General features: G+C 41.9%; 1 protein-coding gene across 1 annotated transcript; it reads left to right on the top strand.

Moving 5' to 3' along the window:
• Positions 1-1,005: 1,005 nt before the first annotated feature.
• On the top strand, positions 1,006-25,291 carry REXO2 (RNA exonuclease 2). Its single transcript, XM_075840115.1, has 7 exons — positions 1,006-1,268; positions 9,754-9,837; positions 11,289-11,366; positions 13,039-13,150; positions 16,609-16,717; positions 19,101-19,154; positions 25,005-25,291. The coding sequence occupies exons 1-7, from the start codon at positions 1,128-1,130 to the stop codon at positions 25,093-25,095; spliced, it is 669 nt and encodes a 222-aa protein (XP_075696230.1). The 5' UTR covers positions 1,006-1,127; the 3' UTR covers positions 25,096-25,291.
• The last annotated feature ends 686 nt before the right edge of the window (positions 25,292-25,977 follow it).

Here is a 25,977-nt window from a genome sequence, read left to right as displayed (position 1 = left end):
TGGTCTACCGGCATGTTTGTGGCACAACACGGCAGGTTTGTGGTGCAACAAGTGTGGCATCCATTCCCTCTTCCCATCGGACATTCTATAAAATAAAAAATAAGTGTACTCACCTCTTCGCCACCCGGCACGCCGCGGCTCATACGAGATCCGGACACCCAACGTCATCACTGCTGCCCGACGTCAGGATCCTGTATGAGCTGATTCATGCTAAGGGAGCCGGAGGCCCGAAGGGGAGAAGAGGAGTGGTGAGGTAAGCGCTCGTTTTAATTTTTTCTATTTAATTGTCTGATGGTCGAGGGGTAGGTACAAGGCTTGCTACAGACCTTTACCTTAATACGCCCCAGAGTGAAATCTACACCAGTTAGGAGCGGAGATTTGTCAGGCCACTACAGCTCCCATTTGGGAAGCCACACCCCTTTTTACAAAAACGGGGAGAACGGTATAAAAGGCTAAAAGCAATTTGCAACAAAAATTTAGACTTTTGGGTCTATTTGAAACCGCCCCGTATATATACACCCTGAAACGGGCAGGTATTTTGGGGTGAAAAAGGTGGCAACCATCAGCAAAAGGAAGTGAGCTACCCACGGCGTCCACTGGTCTCCTTGGTACTGCTGATGAGACAAGAAGGATGGCGTGATGTGCTGGGACTCCAAAGATGGAGGAAGCTGGTTGTGGCTCTAGCATGGGGTAAAGGCAGTCATAGGAACATAAATCACAAAAGTGTTTTCCTAAGAAAAAAGAGATCTTATTGTGATCAAACTCAAATCATAACCAAACAATTAAAAGTGGTCGCCACAATCTTCATGACATTTTATATTCTGAGAAATATCGTGATAACCTGTAGTCTGTCACATGCAGCGCACTCCGCGCCGCCGCGTTCAAATACACTCAGCTGATGACATCATGAAGGGGAAGACCTGATGACATCATCCGACCACATACGCTATGCCTAGAGCCAATCAGCGCGAGTGGGTGTGGCTTGGTGCAGCGTGCGCCAGCACGGTTGTTTCCGTTTTCTTTTTCCTGGCGAGCAGTAGTAGGACGCGGCTGGTGTTAGGTTGGTGCGCGGCGCCGTGTAACCATAGCAGCGGCGGATCTGTAACCAGCGCCTCTTGTGGTCGGTGATGCTTCTCGCTCGCCGGGGTCTCACCACATTAGCTTCGCGAGTAGTTGGCGGCTGCCTGTCCGCTCCACACCCGGCTGTCAGACCGCGGAGCAGCATGTCACGGAACATGGAGCAGCGGATGGTGTGGGTGGATTTGGAGGTGAGAGTTGTTGCTGAGGGAAAACACTGGATCATATGGAGGGAGGGGTGACTGTGTAACGTCCATAAGCCTTAAAGGGGTATTCCCATCTTGAACATTTATGGCGTATCAATAGGTTATGCCATAAATGTTGGTTTATAAATGTTCTTCATAATGGCAGTTGTCTGTTTGATGACGTCCACTACTAAGGCGGGACTTAGTGTTAGCCAGTAAAAAGGCTAGCACTAACCCCTCCCATTATTACCCGGATACCCACCGCCACCATGGGTGGTCGGGCACCAGGGCGGCTGCAGGCTGGCATTATGAGACTGGGAAGTGCCAATACCAGTGGGCCTGCCAATGCTAGGCTGCTGCTGTGTTGTATCTGGCTGATTATGAAAAGGGGAGGGGGGGGGGCTCGTCTGCTTTTTTTTTTTTTCGTAAAATAACTGATGAAAATGATGTGGGGTCCCCCCAATTTTTCATAACCAGCCAGATACAATTAAGCAGCAGCAGGTTGGCATTACCAGGGTGAGAATGGACAGACAACTGCCATTACTGAGGTGCTAATAAAGTATTAAACAGAGACATAACTCCCTGTTCACGTAGATTTTTGGCGCGGAAACCGCGTTGGAATCGGCGCCGTAAAACCCCCGAAATTGCCCCACATTGCGTTTGGCTGCTCACGGGAAAAAAAAGTGCCGTGTCTTTTTTTAGGCTAGATTCACACGGCACATCCGTGCTCTCCGGGACGTGATATCACGCATCCCTCCATAGACTAGTGTCTATGGAGGGATGCGTGAAAACCTAGGACGTGTCATTTATTTTCTCACGGATCCTTCACACGGTCCATTGAAACAACGGTCGTGTGAACGGCCACATTGAATTATATAGGGCCGTGTGACAGCCATCACACGGACGTTTAACATGTTCGTGTGAATAAGGCCTCCGTGGAGCTTTCGCTTCTGACCTATTGAAATTAATGGGAGGCAGAAAAAACCTGCGTCACTAGTTTGATCGTTTCTCGTGGCGTTTTTGTTGCCCACGGTCCTTTTATTAGCTTTAATGGCTGCGGGCAAAAAACGCACCGGAAACCGCGGGCAAAAACCGGCAGGCAGTTTAAAATCTGCCTCAAAGTTCCTGGAGGATTTCTGGGGCAGACTTTTTCTGCCTTTAAAAAAAATCTGTGTGAATAGGTCCTAAGGGTGTATACACAGTGTTATTTTGCTGCGTTTTTCCCATGTGGCCGAAAAACGCGTTGAAAAAATGCGTAAGTTCTTACCATGGTTTTCGGCCGCGTGGCAAAACCACACAGTGTGAATACACCCTAAGAAAATGTTATTGAAATAAAAACTCCCCCACACCCTCAATAAGCATTTTATTAAAAAAAACAAAAACGTAGATCATCGAAGTAGTCCAACGAATCTACGACGTAGTCCAAACGGTGCAAAACCCCAAAAAAATTAAGTTTGTAACTTCAAAATTAAAAGAACTTACCTCCAGCAGTCTTCTGTCTTCTCCCTGCATCGCAATAGAAACTAGAGGTCAATGAAATATAATTCCCTTAGGGCATGTTCCCACGGCGCTAAAAAAAAAACCCGGCGTGTAAATACACTAGCGATTCTTGGGCAGCGCTGTTTTAAAAATAAACATTTTTCGTCTGTTTTTTGTGCATGTTCTTCTGGTGCATAATTAGGACTCCGACTGACAGTGGGAACTTTTACAGCATTTAACGCACCAAAGAATTGACCCGACGCCTCTTATTTTTTCTGCACTGTGTTTTTTAACGCTTGCAGAAAAAAAGCGCGTTGTATGTACTAACAGTGCGCTTTATCATTGATGTAAACAGGAAGCTTAAAGAGGCTCTGTCACCAGATTTTGCAGCCCCTATCTGCTATTGCAGCAGATAGGCGCTGCAATGTAGATTACAGTAACGTTTTTATTTTTAAAAAACGAGCATTTTTGGCCAAGTTATGACCATTTTTGTAGTTATGCAAATGAGGCTTGCAAAAGTCCAAGTGGGTGTGTTTAAAAGTAAAAGTCCAAGTGGGTGTGTATTAGGTGCGTACATCGGGGCGTTTTTAATACTTTTACTAGCTGGGCGCTCTGAAGAGAAGTAACATCCTCCTCTCTTCAGAACGCCCAGCTTCTGACAGTGCAGATCTGTGACGTCACTCACAGGTCCTGCATCGTGACGGCCACATCGGCACCAGAGGCTACAGTTGATTCTGCAGCAGCATCAGCGTTTGCAGGTAAGTCGATCTTACCTGCAAACAGATCTGCACTGTCAGAAGCTGGGCGTTCTGAAGAGAAGAGGATGTTACTTCTCTTCAGAGCGCCCAGCTAGTAAAAGTATTAAAAACGCCCCGATGTACGCACATAATACACGCCCACTTGGACTTTTACTTTTAAACACACCCACTTGGACTTTTGCAAGCCTCATTTGCATAACTACAAAAATGGTCATAACTTGGCCAAAAATGCTCGTTTTTTAAAAATAAAAACGTTACTGTAATCTACATTGCAGCGCCTATCTGCTGCAATAGCAGATAGGGGTTGCTAAATCTGGTGACAGAGCCTCTTTAAGGAGTCTCTGTCACCAGATTATAAGTGCTCTATCTTGTACATGATGTGATCGGCGCTGTAATGTAGATTACAGCAGTGTTTTCTATTTAGAAAAACGATCATTTTGGACGGAGTTATGACCTATATTAGCATTATGCCAATGAGTTTCTTAATGCCCAACTGGGCGTGTTTTACTATATGACCAAGTGACCAATCAGCGTCATACACTTCTCCCCATTCATTTACACTGAAGATAGCGATATAGCTATATCACTATGTGCAGCCTCATAAACACACTAACATTACTGCAGTGTCCTGACAATGAATATACATTACCTCCAGCCAGGACGGGATGTGTATTCAGAATTCTGACACTTCTCTGTGATTTAAAGCATAGCAGGCGTAGTCTCGTGAGATTACGCTGTAAACTCTCATTCACAGCGAGATCTCTCTGTGCTGTGCTGTAATTCACAGAGACGCTACAGAAGTGGTCAGGATTCTGAATACACATCATGTCCTGGCTGGAGGTAATGTATATTCATAGTCAGGACACTGCAGTAACGTTATAGTGTGTTTATGTGGCTGCACATAGCGATATAGCTATATCGCTATCTGCAGTGTAAATGAATGGGGAGAAGTGTATGACGCTGATTGGTCACTGATTGGTCAGCGTCATACGCTTCTCTCCACAACGCCCACTTGGTCATATAGTAAAACACGCCCAGTTGTCCATTGAGAAACTCATTAGCATAAATCTAATATAGGTCATAACTCCGTCAAAAATGACCGTTTTTCTAAATAAAAAAACACTGCTGTAATCTACATTACAGTGCCGATCACATCATGTACAATATAGGCCACTTATAATGTGGTGACAGAGACTCTTTAATCAAGCATTTTTTAACACCTTAGGCCTCGTGCACACTTCCTTCACTGTTTTAGCGGCCGTATTTGACGGATCCGTCTGCCCGTTTTAGCGGCCGTGTGGTTTCTGTGTGCACTCCGTGTTTCCGTTCGCCGAGCATGGTACTGTCCAGGGTGCTGAAAGAGCAGAGTTGTTCAGCGCTAGTCACTGTACAGGGTGCTGAAAGAGTTAATGGGCTGCACTGATCGGACAGTGACTAGCGCTGAAGAATGACCATGCTCGGCGCTTGCAAAATACAATTTTAGTGAAATGAAAAAATCAGTTCATATTTACCCAGAACTCCCTGCATTTTCCTCCTGTCCGGCCTCCTGGGATGACGTTTCATGCCATGTCACCGCTGCAGCCAATCACAGGCTGTAGTGGCGGTCACGCAAGTCTGGATGACGTCAGAAGGCCGGCCTCCAGGGATGACGCTTCATCCCTCGCGACCGCCTCTGCAGCCAATCACAGGCTGCAGCGGCCACATGGACTGCCGCGTCATACAGAAAGGTCGGACTGGAGGAAGAAGAGGGACTCGTCACCAAGACAGCGACCGGGGTACGTATGATCTGCTTTTTATTTTATTTTTATCAGCAGCCTCTTCTCTCTCTCAGTGCTGGATAGAGAGAAGTGGCTGCCGATTAGTGTAATATCTCTAATGTACTTCTGCCCGCCTGGCCGTTGCTAGGCAACGGCTCCGTCACACACGGACAGCACACGGGTGCCTTCCGTGTGCGTTCAGTTTTTTTGACGGCCCCATTGACTTGCATGAACCTCACGGTCACGGAATCTCGCACCAAAGTAGGACATGCTCTACTTTTGTCGGAACGGAGCAACGGGACCGTCAAAAAAAACTGAAGTGTGCATGGCCCCATTGAAATGAATGGGTCAGGGTGCTAGCCGTCAGAAAAACGGCTAGCACCCTGAAGAAAAAGATTGAAGTGGGCATAAGGCCTTAGTGACCAGCATATTTTAAACCTTAATGACCAAGCTATATTTTAAGTTTTGCCATTGTCGCATTCCAAGAGCTATAACTTTTTTATTTTTTGCGTCAACATAGCTGTATAAGGTCTTTGTTTTTTGCGGGACAAGTTGTATTTTTTATTAGCACCATGTTGGGGTACATATCATTTATTGATTAACTTTTATTAACTCTTTTTCGGGCGTAAAAAGAAAAAAAAACAGCAATTTTCTTTGCGTCGTTTACCATGTGGTATAAATAACATAAAACTTTATTCAGCAGGGCTTTACGATTGCGACAATACCAAATTAATATAGTTTTCTTATGTTTTACTACCTTTACAAAATAAAAACACCTTTTTTTTACAAATTTGTGTCTCCATATTTGAAGAGCCATAACTTTTTTTTTTGTTTTTTCCGCCAATGCAGTTGTAAAGGGCTTTATTTTGCGGGACGACTTGTAGGTTCTATCGGTACCATTTTGGAGTAGCTGCGGCTTTTTGATCCCTTTCTATGACATTTTTTTGAAGGCAGGATGAACAGAAACAGCAATTCTGGAATTTATTTTATTTCATTTTTTGCAGTGTTCCCCTTAGCAGGTTAAATAACATAATAGTGTTGTAGTCGGGGTCGTTACGGACGTGGTGATACCAAATACGTGTAACTTTGTAACTTTTTTTTTTTCATAATAAAGCGTTTTGTAAGGGGAAAAAGTGGGGTTTTCATTTTTTTTCCCGCTTATTTATTTTTTAATAACTTTATCAAACTTTTTTTTTACTTTTTTTTATTAGTCCCACTAGGGGACTTCACTATGCGATCATCTGATCGCTTTTATAATACACTGCAATACTTTCAATACCAGCAGGCATCCACTACAGGCAGAACTGGAGGCCTTTATTAGGCCCCCGGCTGCCATAGAAGACACTGGCACTCAGCGATCTCATAGCAGGGTGAGAGAGGGAGCGCCCTCTCTCCCAAACCACTTACATGTGGCGCTCACTATTGAGCGCGGCATCTAAGAGGTTAAACGGACGGATTTCGATCCGCCTGCTCGAGCAGCGATGCCCCAATTCTCAGCTACCTCTGGTAGCTGAGAACAGGGAGTTTTAACTGCTCCCGGCGCTGCAGATTTATTCAGAATAAAGCCCGTTTGTGGCCGGCGTGAAAAGGCGTATTGGGGGTCACGAACGGGTTAAATGTGTTTTTTGGCACATAAAACGCACCAAAAAAACGCGTAAAATTCACGCCGTGTGAACCTGTCAACTGAAGTCATTCACCAGAGGGTCTTCTCTTTCATCATTCTTACGGTATGTTCACACGCTGAGTCAAAAACATCAGAAAATACGGAGCTGTTTTCAAGCGAAAACAGCTCCTGGTTTTCAGACGTTTTTGTAGCAACTCGCGTTTTTCACAGCTTATTTTACGGCGGTTTTTGGAGCTGCTTTTCAATGGAGTCAATGAAAAACGGCTCCAAAAACGTCCCAAGAAAAGACATGCACTTTTTACGCGCCGTATTTTGAAAACGACGCGTAAAATTACGCCTCGTGGGAACAGAACACCCTAAATCCCATTGCAAGCAGTGGGCAGATGTTTGGAAGCGTAATGGTGCAGTTTTTTGAGGCCTGATTCACACGAACGTTTTATATGTCTGTGTGCTGTGTCTGAAATTTTATTTTTTACGCAGCGTGTTTCTATTGCGCAAAGCTCACTGCATGTCCTATTTCGGTGCTTTTTTTGCGGATCACGCACCCATTGAAGTCAAATGGGAAAATGCTGCGTTTTTTGTGGACGCAAAATGGGCACCTTCGTGTGAATCTAGCCTTAGCCTTTTGACAATTTGAAGACACCTCTTCCTGTCTTAAAAGGGAGGGTTGAGTCTCCCTCCCACATTTACAGCAGCTGTGAGTCAGGTTGCTTTGCCTTATGCACTTGCTGTAATTCTGGGAAATGCTCCCTCTGGTGGAAAACATGTCAAATGATTTAATTTTTAATACTTCCCACCTTGTGGAAGAAAAAAAAAAATACACCAAAAAAAAGAATAAAAATAAGTTGCTTACATTTTTTTTTAAATTGGAGACATTCCCTTTAATATATTTGTTGCAACTTCGGCTGTCAATGCGCCAGTGAGTTAAATTTATGGCAGCCAGGAGTCTTGGCTTTCCACTATAATATACGCCAGTTTCTAATATAAATTATAGTGAATATGTCGTTCCCTTCTGCTAAATTTCACCCACTTTTGAGAAACATGATGGGAAACGGACCAAAAGTCTAAATTATTGCAACTTTAGAGCCGTTTATCATTTGTTCTACACCAGTTTTCTGGCGTAGAAAAGTTGCAATTCCCCCATTGTGCTCCAATTCCTTTTTCTCTTTGCGGTTTACGTCCAGAGGCCAAGAAGCTATTATAACCATGTCCAATTTAAAAAGTTGCAGCGCACGTTTCAGTGTATGTTCCTCTTGTCCAGCATCTTTGTCATTCGGACATGTGATCAGGAAAGGGTTTCGGATGTATACAGGAATGTTTCCATTCATTGGTTGCAAGCAGAAATCTTAAAAACGGGGAAATATGTAAAGTATGTTAGAAAGATGTTGAACTTCTCATTATACAATGAATAAGGGCGTATTCAGGCCTGCATTTTTCATGTTCGTGTGCTATCCGTTTTTCAAACAGATTGCGCACAGATAGCACACTGACCCGTTCTAGTTAATGAGGATTAAAATAGAAAAAGATGGCGCTCCAGTGGGTTTGGATGAACATAATATAATGTTGAACTGCTCACTTGGTCAGGATGTGCTGAGCTGGCACAACTCTGTGAGTAGGCTGAAATAATGCCAGCTGATGCTTTCCATGGTGCCGGAACCGTGAGTAACGGCCGTAATTCCGATACAAACAGTAGGAAGAAAAAACAGGGCGATTGTAGCGCTGCTAAACATAACAAACTGACTTCCAGACAAACTGAAGTGGGCATGAGGCCTAACCAAAGTACAACCTATCACTAAATAGAGCTACATAGAAAAAATATTCTAAGGCTCTGTTCACATCTGCGTTGGGGTCCCGTTCTGACGTTCCGTCGGAGCTTTCCGTCCCAACGGGACCCTGAACAGACGCAAACTGCCACGAACGGAAACCAGAGATTTATTTTTCCGTCAACATTGATTCCAAAGGTGATGGATCCGGTGCCCGTGCTTTACGTTTGTCTGTTGTGCACCGGACCCGTCGTTTTGCCTGAAGCAATAGCGTAGACTACGCTATTGGAAATAACGGACAGCGCGTTTCACTTCCGAACCAGAGCCTTCATCCGGTCCTAGTGCCAGCCCATAGAATAGGCGCCTATATATACACATAGACAAATGCTGTTAAAATGGTGAGTAAAGTGGGGTCAAAGTGTTAGACACAGGTCATATTGAAGGTTACATAACAATTACTTAGGTTAAAAAAAAAAGTGTTCAGAGGAACACTAGTAAGTTGTAAACCAGAGCAGCAGTTGTGGTGTCGATAACCTAAACTCAGTATTTATTTAAAAAATAAAAGAATAAAGTAGAAAACTAAATGTGGAGGCAGGTCGTCATGGCAACCTGTAAACAGTGGGAGCAGCTGACTGCGGTGTCAGAGATTTCGTGCTGAACGGCATCCTTGGTTGTCAGAGCCGGCGTATAGACCTACAAGAACAATGCAGGGATTCAGTTTCTACCGCATATCCGCGCTAGTTATACCAAATCCAATGTACAGCGCAACGTGTTGCCGCGGCATCATGTAAACAAGAGATGAGAGAGAAAAAAAAGGTTTATATAATGCATTTTTTTTCCTCCTTTCGGTTTACATGTTGTCGGTTCTCTAATAATAATAATCCAATAAGTTTTATTGCGAGTTCCTCCAGGGCCAACTTCACATGGTCGTAATATGGCCACATTTTTAGCTCCTGTATAACTGACGTTACACTTGAAGCCCCCACCTGATGGTTTTACTGTTCCGAAGTTTGGTCCAGTAGTACCAGGATAAAGTATGAAATGTCTGGGAGTGTCTGACATTACAGGATATTTATTATTTCTATATCTTATGTTTTATCTGTGTTGCAGATGACTGGACTGGACATTAAGAAGGACCAAATTATTGAGATGGCTTGTTTAATAACCGACTCAGATCTAAACATACTTGCTGAGGTAAGGTCGCTAGGTTAAGATGGGAGGAACGTTTGTTTGTCGTCTTTTGGCTGGCCATACATGAGTGACCATGGTAGCCAATTGCTTGCAGCAGTGGTGACATGCCACACATACTGACCTCGCTGCTGACACCAGTGATTAGGTTAAAAAAACAACTTTTTTATTACTTTTTTTAATCTTATTTTTTTTTCGGTGCGGGGATAAGGGGAACAAAAACAGCAGTTCTCTATTTGTAGTTTTGTATTTTTACAGTTTTCACCATGCAGGCTAAACGTTATATATAAGGCTTCGTTCACATCTGCGTCAGGGCTCCATTCATGGATTCCATCGGACCTTTCCGTTCGGGGAACCCATGAACGGAATTCAAACGGAAACCATAGGTTTGCATCACCGTTGTGTCCAATGGTGACGAATCAGGTGCAAATGGTTTTCGTTTGTCCCCGTTGTGTAAGGGTTCGGTCACTTTGATGGAATGAATGGCGTAGTCGACTGCGCTATTGATTCCGTCAAAGCAATGGAACCCTTACATAACAATGACAAACGGAAACCATTTGCACTGGATCTGCCACCATTGAAATCAATGGTGATGCAAACGGAAACCTATGGTTCAAGTCAATATGGTCGCGACAATACCACTTTTTTTTAGTCCCACTATGGGACTTCAGCATGCAATCGTTTAATCGCTTGTACAATAAATACATGGCAATTTTTATGTATTGACCTTTTAGTGTTAGTACGAAGAGAGATGTTCATTAGGCCCCCAGCTGCCATGGCAACCCATCAGCACCTTGGGAGCATGTCATGAGGGGGGCTTATGGGGTGACAGATGACCCCCCCCCTCTCTGTTTAATCACTTAAATACCTCGGTTGCTGTGCTATGCGGTTTCCATAACGCTCTTTCCCTTCTATTGCTATTTATGGAAATCGGTCTTGCTATGCGCTGATGCCCCGCCTAACTGCCCGACGGCAGAGTGTAGGATCGGTGTCAGGGGGCCCTGTTCTAGGGATAGATGGGGTTCCCTGAGGTGAGACCCGCATCTATCAAACATTTATAGCATATACTGTGGATATGTCAAATATATCTGTCATTACACAATCCTCCTAATGCATTTTGCTAGGATCTTCCATAACTTTATGATCATTGGTGGTCACTAGAACATATGTATGCCTTTTGTTTTCTTTCTTGACTTGGTCACGACCTGGTGTTGGAATATTATACTATATTACAATGACCATTCCAATATTTTTTACTATTAGAATGGCCATCGTAAAAGGACCCCCATGTATCAATCTGCTACTAGTCTACCACACTTCCTATGCTGAGAGAAGTATACGTTTTTTACAATGGTAGCCTATGGGTAATATATCTGACGCTAGCTCAAAATCCGATGTGAACAGAGCCTAACAATTGCAACTGTGACTTAAGCTTTATTTTTTTTCTGGCATTGCAGGGCCCCAATTTGATTATTAAACAGCCGGATGAGTTACTGGATACCATGTCTGACTGGTGCAAGGAGCATCATGGAAAGGTAACCTGTATTACACAACACATTAGGCTCTGTTGGGGGTTTCCAGTTAACTCTGAGGCAGTTTTGACAGCAGGAGTAGTGCAGTCTGCAGCGGTGTTCTTGTAAGGAATACCGGAACTCTGACTGATCCCATTAAGGTCAACGGGGTCTGTCAGTGACTGGATCCGTGAGACACAGAAAATATGATGCCAGAGCTGTGGTTTTTTTTTTCTGGATCTGCCAACCATTTATTTGTATGGGTGCATACTGTCACTCTTGGATTCTACTTTTTCAGCAAGTGAAACTGTACTGGATAATTATTTTCTTCCTGCTCCTTCAGCAGCACTAGAAATGTATGGCAGCTGCCTACTCTCCTTTTTTTTTAATCCATAAATATTGGAAGACTCCATCTAATGTGTTTATTTGAATATTTACAGCTGCCATATAACTTGCAGAAATTAACCTGGTCTCCCATGGCAGGATGGTTTATCGTTACTTGGCACCCAACTACACAGCTCTGAGGGGGTTCTGCTTTTCTGCATGGATGTAGATTATATTTCTCCTACTTTTAAAAAAATAAATAAAATTCCCTCCGAGGTGATGTGAAGTTTCAGACCCCCTCATATTCAGTTTGCAACCTCCTCTACTTTTAGACTTTTCTCATGTGGTCTTGCCTATCCCAGTAATACATGCTGGATGGTGAGGTCTTTGTGTCCAGAATGCTGCTGCTTTCACAAGCTCTCATGTATGAGCACAGCTTTTTTCCTGTACTGCTTTCCCCTTGTATGATCTCCTCTCTCCTGTACAGACACTGATGCTGACAGAGCGATCCCCCACCCCCCAGCAGACACTACTGTGTGCTCTCTCCTCCCTCACTCTACACTTTGATACAGCCTGTGTGATCTCTCCCTCCTAAAGACTCTGCTGTGGGTGCTCTCTACCCTCTCCACACATATATATACCACTCTCATACAAACTGCCCTGCTATGTTCAACCTCCTCCCCTCCCTGTTGGTATCTCCCACTGACTTTACACACGGTTTTGGTGCAGTTTTTGGTTGTTTTTTGAGCCAAAGACAGATGTGGCTCCAAAAGGAAGGAAGGGTATAGAGAATAGACCAATGCGTTTCATTCCTTTTTTGTGTCCAGTCGTGTATGGTTTAAAAATAAAAACCAAAACACGGAGATGACGTCTCTATCAATAGGGTGTATGTAATCCTGGCCTAACGCAGATAGGCGAGACTAGCCCTTAGCCGACAGCAGCCAGGAACTGTATTAGAAGCTGCAATACAGCCTGCTGTGTATAGGAGTGGGACAGACTACAGCAATAATACGGTAGGAATTTTGTAATGAAGATTTTAGAAAGTTTACTTATTTGCATTAGCTGATGAGCCAGGTAAAAAGCCAGTGCAAAGGTATACATAGTTTTTAAAGTTGCTATATCCCTAGTGTAGACTGAATAAAACCGGATGGGTAAACAGGGGGCATTCTGTTGATCTCATTGTCACTATATATATATATATATATATATATATATATATATATATATATATATACCATTTCTGGAATTCTAGCTTAAAAAAATAAATAAAAAATAAATAATAATTTATTTATATATATATATATATATATATAAATTTCTCTGTGTGGTATTAATGGTCAATTCCATCACTACTATTTCTTTCTTATTTCAGTCTGGCCTTACTCAGGCTGTGAGGGACAGTAAAATATCATTAGCACAAGCAGAGTACGAGTTCCTGTCTTTCATTAGGCAACACACTCCACCCGGCTTCTGCCCTCTGGCTGGTAGGTATTACCTATTTGTTGTTTTGCTCTGTATTATTTTATATAATAGCTGTCTTGATAATGCAATATTAAACTAATAGGTAGTGATGTCTGGTGGAAAAAATGTAATACTTAATATAATTTATTTCCCTTCTGCTTTACATTCTACCTGTACAGTATGTATGCAGTCATACAATCAGAATTTAAATATTAAAACACAAGAGTCCTAGCTTAAACCTATGTAGGCCGTGTCCTGTTAATCTCAGGACCGGCAGACGCTGGAATATCATTTATACGAAAGGGCCAGTAAAATGTTAAAAAAATATGAAATCTTTGTACCTTGAGCAGTGAAGAGCGAGAGTTTCTGAAAAATGTCTGTAGAATGTAAAGTACAATTCAATATCATAAAATGTGACTGGAACTGCAATTTCTGCCAATATCAAAGTTTCACATCTCCACGTTCTCCTTTACCACCATCCACTTCGCATTTTGGCTCTTGCCAGTGTTTTGATCGGGTAATTCCAAATTGTAATCCAGTTGTCACTCATTATTTTTGAGGCTAGAATTATCGGTTCACGTCCGCCAGCGACCCGGGTGCGTAATGACGTAGCCTAGTTTGGGTATTAAGGCTCAGAGCCCATTTTTCAAATCGGACATGTCCGTTTATGTGGTAATAAACTCTGGAATGCTTATACCTATACAAACGATTCTGAGATTGTTTTCTCGTGACACAGTGGACTTTATGTTAGTGGTAAAATTTGGCTGATATATTCAGTGTTTATTTGTGAAAAATAGCTAAATTTTGAGAAAATTTGGAAAAACTAGCATTTTTCTGAATTGAAATGTATCTGCTTGTAAGACAGATAGTAATACCACACAAAATAGTTACTGGTTTACATTTCCCATATGTCTACTTTATGTTTGCATAGCTTTTTGAACGTCCTTTATTTTTCTAGGACGTTACAAGACTTAGAACTTCAGCAGCAATTTCTCACATTTTCAAGAAAATTTTCAAAAGGCTATATTTTCAGGTGCGAGTTCAGTTCTGAAGTGGCTTTGAGCGCCTTATATATTAGAAACCCCAATAAAACACCCCATTTTAAAAACTAGATTCCTCAAAGTATTCAAAACAGCATTCAGAAAGTTTCTTAACTCTTTAGTCATTTCACAGGAATTTAAAGCAAAGTAGAGGTCCCATTTATTCCATTTTTTTTCTGTAAAACAGGAGGTTTTACCTGAGAAACGCAACTTGATATTTAGTGCCCAGATTCTTCAGTTTTTAGAAATATCCCACATGTGGCCCTAGTGTGCTAATGGACTGAAGCATCGGCCTCAAAAGCAAAGGAGCACCTAGTGGATTTTGTGGTGCCAAAACAGTGGAAAACCCCCCCCCAAAGTGACCCCTTTTGGCAAACTACACCCCTCACAGGTTGTTTTGCTCCATCACATATTTTTCTGATAAAAGGTACAAATTTTTAACTTTTACAAGGAATAAAGGAGGAAAATCACCCCAACAGTTGAGAAGCAATTTCTCCCGATTACGGCAATACTCCATATGTGGTCATACACTGCTGGTTGGACAAACATCAGGGCTCCATGTAGATTTTGCTGGATTGGTTTCTGGGCGCCATGTCGCATTTGCAGAGCTTCTGAGGTACCAGTACAGGGGAAACCCCTTAAAAGTGACTCCATTTTGGAAACTAGACCCCTTGAGGAATTCATTGTAGTTTTCATGGGGTGCATGCGACTTCTTGATCAGTTTTTATTCTATTTTTAATGGGCGTGGTGACTAAAAAACAGCAATTCTACTATTGTTTTTAAATAATTTTTTTTTAGTGTTCACCGTGCGCTATAAATGACATTCACTTTATTCTGCAGGTCAGAACGATTACGGTGATACCAGATGTTTATAGATTTTTTTATGTCTTATGGTGTTTGCACAATAAAATACTTTTTATAAAAAATAATTTACTTTTTGTGTTACCATGTTCTAAGAGCCATAACTTTTTTTTATTTTTCCATCAAGAAAGCCGTTTGAGGACTTGTTTTTTGCGCAATGAACTGCAATTTAGATCAGTACCAATTTTTTGGTACAATCGACTTTTTGATCTCTTTATTCCATTTTTTGGGAGGTGAAGTGACCAAAAAATTGTGATTCTGGTACGGTTTATTTTCTTTTATGGCGTTCACCGTGTGAGATAAATAACTAAATAGTTTTGTAGTTCAGGCCATAACAGACGCGACTATGCTAATTATGTATAGTTTATTTTATTTTTTTAATAATAAAGGACTGGTAAGAGAAAAAGGGGGATTTTTACTTTATTACTTAACTTTTATTAATTTTTATGCAACTTTTTTTTTTAAACTTTTTTATTTTGTCCCACTAGGGGACTTGATCCCAATTCTAATACACTGCACTACATGCGGAGTGCAGTGTATTGGAGCTGTCAGCTACTCGCTCACAGCAAGCATAGTGGGTCTTGACTTTGCCAGGACCCACTAGGCTTCCATAGATGGCATAGCCGGAGGCCATTATTAGCAACCATCGGCGCCCGTGATAATGTCGCTGGACGTCAATGGTGCTTTAACCTCTAAGAAGCCGCAATCGCTATTGAACGTGGCTTCTAAGGGGTTAATCAGCGGGGACCACCGCGATCGGTCCTTGCACACAGCTGTAATAGCCTCCTGTCGGAAACAGCAGCTATCACAGCTCATGAACTCGAACGGCGCTATGTTTCATGCAGGACATACTTTTATGTCATGGAGCGCGAACGATGCACTTATCATGACATAATAGTATGTCCAGGAGCGGGAAGGGATCGGGACTTTAGAATTATTTTTTTTTATTAACACTTTTTTTGTTTCTTTGAGATACAGCTACAATGTATCCTGGATACATGGAAGGCTGTATCTTGAGGTCAAAGATGAATCCGTCAAGCCAGTGGGACTGACTACTTCGGTGAGCACTAGACCTGCATGTCTCTGACACGCAGGATCAAGGTATTATTGATCACATCTAAGCTCATGAACTTCGATGTGATCAATAATCGCTAGATTCTTCAATAGTTTACATAGCTTTTAAAGTCTGTGCCATTGTGTGTGTGTGTGTGTGTGTGTGTGTGTGTGTATATGTGTGTGTGTATATATATATATATATATATATATATATGTATGTATATATATATATATATATATATATATATATATAGTGCAGGTTTAAGCTTGCTGCCTTGATAGTCTTTGACTGCCGGGGGTCCAAGCAGCGGAATACTTTGTGATCTGCTGATTTCCTTAGCTGCTTAGACCCTTTTAACAAGTAGGGATTATCCAAAGAGGATAGGGCTACCGGGACTGTGTAAACTGCAGCACTCCTTGCAAAGAGTTTTTCCTATAGCCGATACGCAATGGCCGCTATAATATATATATAATGATGCATACATACAATGAAAGTATAATACACATTTATTTCTTTTTCTTAGGGAATTCTGTGCATGTGGATAAAGTATTTCTGAACAAATATATGCCTCAGTTTATGAGACACCTGCATTACAGGATAATTGATGTCAGTACTGTTAAAGAATTGTGCAGGTAAAATATATTAATCCACTGTTTTCCCCAGTGGTCTCCATGTCGGTACACCCGAGATTGCCTTATTTCTGTAAGGGACAGGAAAAACATGCAGGTGCTCAGCGTAAATTTTCTGCAGGACCGTCCAGGATGACTGCTATTACGTGGCTCATCCTTTGGCTGCGTAGTTCCAGCACCATTTGATGGCCAATGGGGAGTATCGCTTCAGGTCTCACCAAAGGAGCGTGTTGTTGCGGGAGCCTGCAAGATGACGTGGGATGCTACATAACTTCCAGGGAGGGGTTTTATGGAAAGACTGACCTGAGGTCTAAACAGGTGCAAAATTCCTCTAATACTGCTCTCACTATGGAATTCCCAACTTGCAGCTCTACATGCGCTGGTGCTATTTGGACAGGTTGTACCCTGCTGCTACTTTTGTACATCTGCCTATTTTATACACTTAGTAGGTTTGTATTCATGGAGACAAGGCTCCTAAACCCAAAAGGCACCCAGTGTAAGAGATGTAGAAATTACATGTTCCTAGTAAATTAACCATGTGGGGGGGGGGGGTTCACTCTTCGTATATGATCGGTGGGGTCTGACGCTCGGACCTTGCACCGATCAGCCGTTCCAGCTGCCTCCGGGCACAGGAACTTTTGCAGCGGTCATTGTCGGAAGCAGATGGCTCAGACGTGCTGCAGTACTGTGTTTCTTAACAATATTAAATCCCTGGTTAAAGGGTAAATTCAGTCAGACCTATTTGCATATTCAGCTTCAGCATGACCAAGTTCAAATCCATCTGCAAAACGGAGATCATGACCTGAAACGTCCTCAGACTCCCGTGTTTATTTAACTCGCCCCCTCCTTCCCCAAGTTATGACCTGAAAAACTTGCCGCCGCTACAATTTAATGGCTTGAATTTTATTTATCATTTAAAGTGTAACTAAACTTTAAAAAAATATTTGACATGTCGTTATGGCCAGACATTTTGATCGGTGGGGGTCTGAGCACTGAGACCCCCACCGATCGCTAAAACAAAGTGGCAGAAGCGCTCGAGTGAGCGCTGTGATGCTTCATTTCTGATCGGCTTTACTCGGAAAGCCAATCAGAAACTATGCAGCACAGCGCTCACCCGAGTGCTTCTTTTTATTGATCAATGGGGATCTCAGTTCTCGGACCCCCACTGATCAAAACTTCTGACATGTCACTATGACATGTCAAAAGTTTTTTGAAGGTTTTAGTTACCTTAATTGGTGTTTTGAAGCCCAGAGTCTAGGCTATAAAATGATACCAGGCTCCATATTTTAGGTACAATATTAGGGGGGAGCAGCATGAAAAGTTTTTTTTGTTGTTTTGTGTGTCAGGGAGCAGTGGGAGTGGGGAAGCTGCAAGCGACAGCAGGAAGAAGGATCACAGCCTTCCGTTCATCTCTCGCGCCTGTACAGCCTTCCAGTCACCCCATGGGGTGATACAGGAACTTTTCTTAGTTATCACCCTCATTACCAATCAGGGATTATAGGGGTGAGAAGATGAATAGTTGCACTCTCCCTGTACCTTTATTAGGACTTTTATCCAATCTATGACTAGTACATTATCTGGATCTTGGATATTTTTGGTATATTTAGTTCTGGTGAATATATAAAGATAAGGGCATGTAGACATAAGTTGCATGTATGAACTCCTGTTCTTTTAGTTTTGGTAGGTTTTGTGCCCCTCGGGGTCTGCTTGGGTCTGACTTTGGGACACAAATATTTATCTTTATATGTTTACAAATCTTTCTGGACAGTGAAAGGGTTAAAGGTATTAGAAAGCGGTTTTCCCATATTACAATATTTATCACGAGGATAGGTGAAAAATATCTGATCAGTTGGGGTCCGACCGCTGGCAACTTGCGCCAGTGAACTATTTATTAAGACAGGCGTATGAAAAGCCAGTGTTAATAAATCACCCCCAGTGTCTTTCACTTATGTCTCAAGGACTAGCAGCTTGACTCTTATCTTAAAAAAATAAAATAAAATATATATATATATATATATATATATATATATATATATATATATATATATATATATATATATATATATACACACACACACACACACACCACAGAGTGCCGGATCTGTCGCACGATGGACGCCAATAGCGCTCGTTGTACTGTTAAAAAGCTGTACTAGTCTTAGTCAAGTGTAACAATCTGCCACAGAGGCACCAAAAGCAGCCTCCAATGCATATGTGAACAGAGCCTTACTGAGATGAGGTCAATTGTGTCATTTACTGATGTATAACAAGTTGTAAGTTTTGTCAATCTGAATGTTCTCCTAGTATTTCCATTTGTCCACCAACGATTGAAATGTGACACACGCAATGGATGTTGAAGTTTACCAAGATTCTCTCCTTGTTTCAGACGTTGGTATCCTGCGGAATATGAATGTGCACCTAAAAAAGCAGCTTCTCACAGGTAGGTGATAGCCCAAGCCTCATAATTGTAAACCAATTTTAACCTTTCCCCCCCCCCCCCCTAAATATATCCGCTTATATGGGGGAGGCTCTTTTGACGTGCAAAGCACAGTTGACAAAATTAACCCAACCTCTGCCACCTTTTCCATGTGTCATAATTTCCCCGGTGTGTCTCGTGGTTTCCTGCTTTAAGCCCTACCACTTCCTCCAACCAACCTATATTGTTTTCAAACCAATATACCTGCCACCTTGCCCATAAAATAGTATCAGCCGCAGCATCCATACAGAAAACTTTAACGGGACGCCGACTGCTGTGTGGCCGATGTCCCTCTACTGATTATTGATTTTGGTACCCCGCTTTGGAAATATCATTTGCAAGCCCTCAGCGGTTACTATTGGAGGAAACTCCATACTCGCCTGAGGGGCTTTTTAAGCTGAAGTCGTCAAAATTCTTTTAGACTGTGCTGGCGGTTTAGCATTCAGTCATATCTAATAGTGGCAGTGCCTCCTGTGCAGCGGCCTGACCATGACCATATTTACCTGCTACACTTTATCAATATGTCTCATCATTGAAGGAATGAGGATGGGGTTGCTGTCATTTGACGGCACACCTTTCACTTCAAGTAGGTGTTTTTTTTTTTAACATCTGATTCCTCCTGTGAGATTGGCAGGAGTTCTGTGTCAAAGTACTTCTGTCCATCAAGTTTGCAGCTGCCTGACCACTTATCCCCTGTCCCAGCCCTGCACTTGGAGGTATTCAATGTTTTTTTTTATGTGCAAGAAAATCTCGCTTGAATATACTCATACATTTTTGCAGATGACTCTATAATTAAAACATCCGAGTGAGACTTATACATGATTAACTACTACAAGTCATTAGTTATTGAACCTGTATGATCATGGTAATATTTTGCCCATTCTTTTTATCCTTCGGACAGTACCGTAACTTTAGGTTGTTTTGTTTTTTTGCACTATTTAGTAACATTAACTTAATCTCCCCCTTCCAACACCATGACATTATTAGGTCCAAATTATGGGCTCATTAATTTCTTTAACCCCTTAATGACCAGCCTATTTCAGGCCTTAATGACCAAGCCATTTTATATGTTTTTCCGTCGTCGCATTCCAAGAGCTATAACCTTTTTTTTTTTCGTCGACATAGCTGTATAAGGTCTTCTTTTTTGCGGGACAAGTTGTACTTTTTAATCGCACCAATTTGGGAGACATATTATTTATTGATTAACTTTTATGAACTTTTTTTTGGGGGGGATAGAAAAAACCCTGAAATTTCGCCACTCTTTTTCGCGTCTTAAATCAACAGCGTTTACCGTGTGATATAAATAACACAATAACTTTATTCAGCGGGTTGTTACGATTGCAACGATACCAAATTTGTATAGTTTTTGTATGTTTTACTACTTTTACACAGTAAAAACGCTTTTTTTTTTCAAAATTATTTGTTTTTGTGTCTCCATATTTGAAGAGCCGTAACGTTTTTATTTTTTCGCCGATGCGGTTGTATGAGGGCTTTTTTTTTGCGGGAAGACTTGTAGTTTTTATTGGTACCATTTTTGAGTAGATGCGACTTTTTGATCACTTTTTATCACATTTTTTTAAAGTCAGTATTCACAGAAAACAGCAATTTTTCCATAGTTTTTTTTATAAAAAAATTTACGGCGTCCACCGTGCGGGTTAAATAATGTAATAGATTTATAGTCGGGGTCGTTACGGACGTGGCGATACCAAATATGTGTAACTTTTTTATTTTATTTTGTTTTTTTAATAGTAAAGCATTTTGTAAGGGGAAAAGCTGGGTTTTTCATTTTTCTTCTAATTTTTTTTTTAATTTAACTTTATTAAACTTTTTTTTTTACTTTTTTACTAGTCCCATTAGGGGACTTTAATATGCGATTCTCCGATCGCTATTGTAATACACTGCAATACTTTTGTATTGCAGTGTATTACTGCCTGTCCGTTTAAAACGGACAGGCATCTGCTAGGTCATGCCTCCGGCATGATCTATCAGGCATTCCCTCCAGGCAGACCTGGGGGCCATTATTAGGCCCCCGGCTGCCATTGGAGACACAGACACTCGGCGATCGTATCGCCGGGTGTCGGTGGGATGAGAGGGAGCTCCCTCCCTCTCTCCAAAAACCACTCAGATGCGGTACACGCTATTGCGCACCGCATCTGAAGGGTTAAACGGGTGAGATTGATACTAATATCGATCTCACCCCGGCAGAGCAGGGACGCCCCCAGCCCTCAGCTGCCTCTGGCAGCTGAGAGCAGGGAGATTTGACGCTCCCTGCTCTGTTTACTTTATCCTGATGCAGGCATATGCATCAGAATAAAGCCCGTTAGTGGCCGCCGTTAAAAGGCGTATTGGCGGACACTAATGGGTTAATATAGCTTTATCGGTTAGAGCTTCACTTTTCGTAAACTCCAAATTACCTGCAAAGACTAAGATATAAAGGCTATCGACACCTTTGCTCTCTTTTTTTTTTTTTATTTTGTTTTATTATTATTCACTTGCTTCCTTAATTCAAAATTAAGCAACTTTCATTAAAAATGTCCAATTATTTTGCTGCTGTAGAGTCTGTGCAGCTCCTGTACATAGCTGGCTGTGGTGCTGCTTCTGACATAGATCCAACTGTCGGCTCAGGGCTGATGTCATCTGCTCTCTCCTCTGTCCCCCTCCCTTTCCTCAATGTTAAAGATACCAACAGGGATGGGAGGAAGTTGTACAGAGCAGCGTAAAATGTATTCGGGAGGAGACCGGAAGCCTCTCCAGATATTTTTAAAAGGAATCGGTCACCTGGTTTATGCTGGCCTATCTGAGGGCAGCATGTAGTAGTGCCAGAGACCCTGATTCCAATGCTGTATTACTCACTTGTCAATGATCCGTAGTTTTTAAAAATAATTTTTTTTTATGCAGTCTGTATTCATGAGCTGCGGCTAGCCCAGCTCTCCAGCCGCTAATTGACCGCTTTCTCTCCATACTGTGCATAGAGAGAAAGCTGCCAATTAGCAGCGGGTGAATATCCTAGTACTTTATAGCGCACTCTATGCAGTTCTCAATATTCATGAGCTACGGCTTGCCCTGCCCACCCATGCACAGTATTCCTAAGATATGTTTATCTGATCATTGTTATCTTGTAAACATTGAAAAATCTTTAATAAAAACGTGTGAACGTAGAGAGGGAGGAGAGCACCCGGAGTCGTCTGGGGGAGGTGGAGAGATCAAAGGCAGCATCATTGTAGAAAGAGCGTAGAGAACCCATGGCAGAATCTGGAGGGAGGTGAGATCGCACACAGGCAGCGTCCGTGTAGAATCTGAACTGGAAGTGAGAGATCACACACGCACCTAAAGAGTCCTTGTATTCACAGTACAGATAAGATTATACAAAGGCTGTATCAGAAGGGGAAAGCAGTACAGGAATGGAGCTGTGCTGAAACATTACATCTAATGAAAGCAACTGCATCCTGGATTCACAGACCTCACATACAGCATGGAAGGGACAGGCATTGACACTGCAGCTCGTAGGCAATCCATTGTCGAATTGCAACTGCTAAAATGGAAGTAATCGCCACATTTCCGGAGGATACATTTATAGTATTGTGCACTAAAAATAAATACAAGGAATCTGCAAGTCACGTTGCATCAGGGGGTAGTCTTGAATCCATAGCAGGAGACAAGCCAGGCCCCAGTTACTACGCCACTGTAACGTGTTTTCCCCAAATGAGAGCTGGCGTATTGCCTGGGTATGACATTTATCTAAAGTGCTGGATTCCGAACAGGGATGAGTATTGGTGACTGTTTTCCTTTTTGAAGTTAGATTTATTCACATACTTTTTTTTCTTTGCCCGGAAAACCCTTTTAGGGGATAACCTACTGACTACCCGCAGCCGCCACTAGAGGTGAACATAGGTGGTTACAACACCCCGTCTTATCATTGAGTACAATTCTTAACAGTATGCAGTAAGCTCCTAAACTCACTTTAGTAGCAGCTTCGGGTAACAAGCGGGTTATGGTTTAAGTCTGTCTCTACAGGGAATTTGGGGAGTGTTGTATCAGAAAAGCTAAGCTCAGCCTATTATAAAGATACATAAATTAATCCACACAGAATTTTTAATCTATTTAAAACCTACAAAATAAGATCCAAGAACAGAAATGAAATTTTATCTTCCTTGTGTTGTCTATAAATGGAAGTTCCTAAAATCCACACCAGATGTCAGCAGTGCAGCAGATAATTTCCTTAGGGTTTTGTTCACCCGATTTTGCATTTTGGTCTGTGTTCGACCTGCATATTTCTTGCCAAAAAATAGCAAATAGATCCCAGTAGAGAAAAGTTGAGCAAGTTTCTCTCTTTGGGAATGTTAAGCTTGTGAGGTCAGTGTGAAAAGTAATGGTGCAATATGGATTAATAACAGTTGTTTTTACTATATTTTCACTAGTCCCTCCCCAATGAAATGGTTTGTCTAGTATTAACTTATAACGGGGACCTTTTGGGGTTCCGGTATTTTTGACAGCAAGAATATTGATACATTAAAATAATGAGAACGCCCGACTCGGTCTTTGAACTCCAGTCTGAACTGAGCTTAGAGTCATGGTGTCCTGATAGAAATTACGCCCATTCTGCAGTGATTGACATCCTGCTCGGCACAGCTAGCGATAACTTCATACGTACAGCGGGACGTCAAAGCAAAATGGGAGGGATTACAGCCAGGACACCACGACTTCTCATAACTCCAGCATCGCTGAGATGACTCCTGGTAAGCCATTGTTTTTTTATATAAACCCCCCCCCCCCCCCACCTGCCGATTTTATAACTTTTTATACATAATCCTGAAACTGACTATTTTGATATCTCTATAGGTATTTACTAGCAGTACAGCATCATTACATCGGGTTAATCTCATAAAATCCAGTGACAGGTTTTCTTTAACCCCTTCATGGCAGCTATATAGAGTCCAAATGCCGCTGCCCTGTGCAGTTGTCATGTATATAAATGTTGGCAGCGTGGAACAAGCTACAGTGTGCAGTAGTGCACTTCCCTGTCTTCTGACTCGTCCCAATGGAGTAGTGTCTTGGGAAAGGCTTTGACGGGACTTCCATATATGGACAGTGACGTTAGGGGCTTTGAGTTAGCGGAATACACCCCATAGCGCCACTGAAGCTCCCTCTAGGAGTGGAATCCCCAGCTAGTGTGTTACCAACGCTTTGGCCGGGGATTTCGCTCCTAGAGTGAGCCCCCGACATCACTATCCATATATGGACATTGACCTTAGGGGCTCCCTCTAGGAGTTGCCGAAGTTATAGTTGGGGATTCAGTTCCTAGAGAGTGCTTTAGTGGTGCAATCTACAAGAGGTGTGTGGGGTACTATCTACAGAGGGGGTGTGTGGCACTAGACTCCTGCAGCAAAGCGCATGGCAAAAAAGTATTACTTTTTTTTTGACATTTTTGTGATTTGTCTCTCGTAATAAAAAAAAACAAACATGGAATTAAACTTATCTAGAAAATGAAAGCCTCAAGTCTTGTAAAAAAAAAAAAACGTTTAAATAATTGTGTTATTCAAAGTGGTGGCAAAGATATTATCGTTTAAAGAAGTGCATATCAGAAATGGAAAATTTGACCTGGACACGGGCATCAATGACCCTTGGTCATGAAAGGGTCAACACTTGACTGACTGGGTTTTCTTTAACACTGGTGGTCCCAGTGATGCCATAACATTACTATACTTGAATCCTGTTTATAATACAATCCTTCATTTAATAATGTGCAATGTCGATACTTTTTGCTTCCGTATATATCTTCTGCGGCTTAGTTATGGTTTATTCTTGTCGTTTTAGAGCGTTGGATGATATCCAAGAGAGCATCAAGGAGCTTCAGTTTTACAGGGAGAACGTTTTTAAGGTGACTGATGAGAAGAAATCTGACTGATTATTTTCTAGTACTGCTGCTCAGCATTGTTGCTCTTTATGTTTATTTGTAAGACCAGACAAAGTTCTGTTGGTTTTACCTTGAAGAATTGTGATCTTTGGGTGCAGGGTTGGATTACAAGTTTTACATATTTAACAAAGTTACTCATTTTGAATTTTATTTGTTTTTGCCAATAAAGTGCTCACTTGAAAGGCTGTGTATGGCACTGTCTAGTTTTCTTTTCAGCGGCTTTCATCAACATCATTAAAGAGGTTTTGTCACCACATTATAAGTGGCCTATCTCCTACATAAGGAGATCGGCGCTATAATGTAGGTGACAGTAATGCTTTTTATTAAAAAAAACGATCTATTTTTACCACTTTAGTAGCTATTTTAGACTTATGCTAATGAGTTGCTTAATGCCCAAGTGGGCGTATTTTTACTTTAGACCAAGTGGGCGTTGTACAGAGGAGTGTATGACGCTGACCAATCAGCATCATGCACTCCTCTCCATTCATTTACTCAGCGCATAGGGATCCTGCTAGATCCTTATGTGCTGTCTTATACTAACACATTAACGATACTGAAGTGTTTAGACAGTGAATAGACTTTCCACGGGATGTCTATTCACAATTTCTGCACTTCGTTAATGTGTCTATGGTAGTTACAGCAGAGCAAGCGTAATCTCGCGAGATCTCCCTGTAAATGACAGGTTACAGCGACCTTTCTCTGCTTGAGAAAGGTCCAGATTGGGACTGAAACGCCGCAATCTTACATATGGGTGAATAAACGTTTTTCACTTTTTTGACTACTATGCTGTGCTGCCTATTTTTTGAATTCCTATATATATATAAATATATAAAAACCAAATTGTTTTTCCGCAGCAATTAGTGGGGAAGCGCA

This window comes from Rhinoderma darwinii, chromosome 10 (genome assembly GCF_050947455.1).
Source record: "Rhinoderma darwinii isolate aRhiDar2 chromosome 10, aRhiDar2.hap1, whole genome shotgun sequence".
In the NCBI taxonomy this organism is placed as follows: domain Eukaryota; kingdom Metazoa; phylum Chordata; class Amphibia; order Anura; family Rhinodermatidae; genus Rhinoderma; species Rhinoderma darwinii.
This window is presented reverse-complemented; position numbering and strand designations above follow the sequence as displayed.

Coding starts and splice junctions, on each gene's coding strand:
- REXO2 (XM_075840115.1), top strand. CDS start 1,128: ATGCTTCTCGCTCGCCGGGGTCTCACCACATTAGCTTCGCGAGTAGTT. Junction 1,269..9,753: donor TGGTGTGGGTGGATTTGGAG/GTGAGAGTTGTT, acceptor TCTGTGTTGCAG/ATGACTGGACTGGACATTAA. Junction 13,151..16,608: donor CGGCTTCTGCCCTCTGGCTG/GTAGGTATTACC, acceptor TCTTTTTCTTAG/GGAATTCTGTGCATGTGGAT.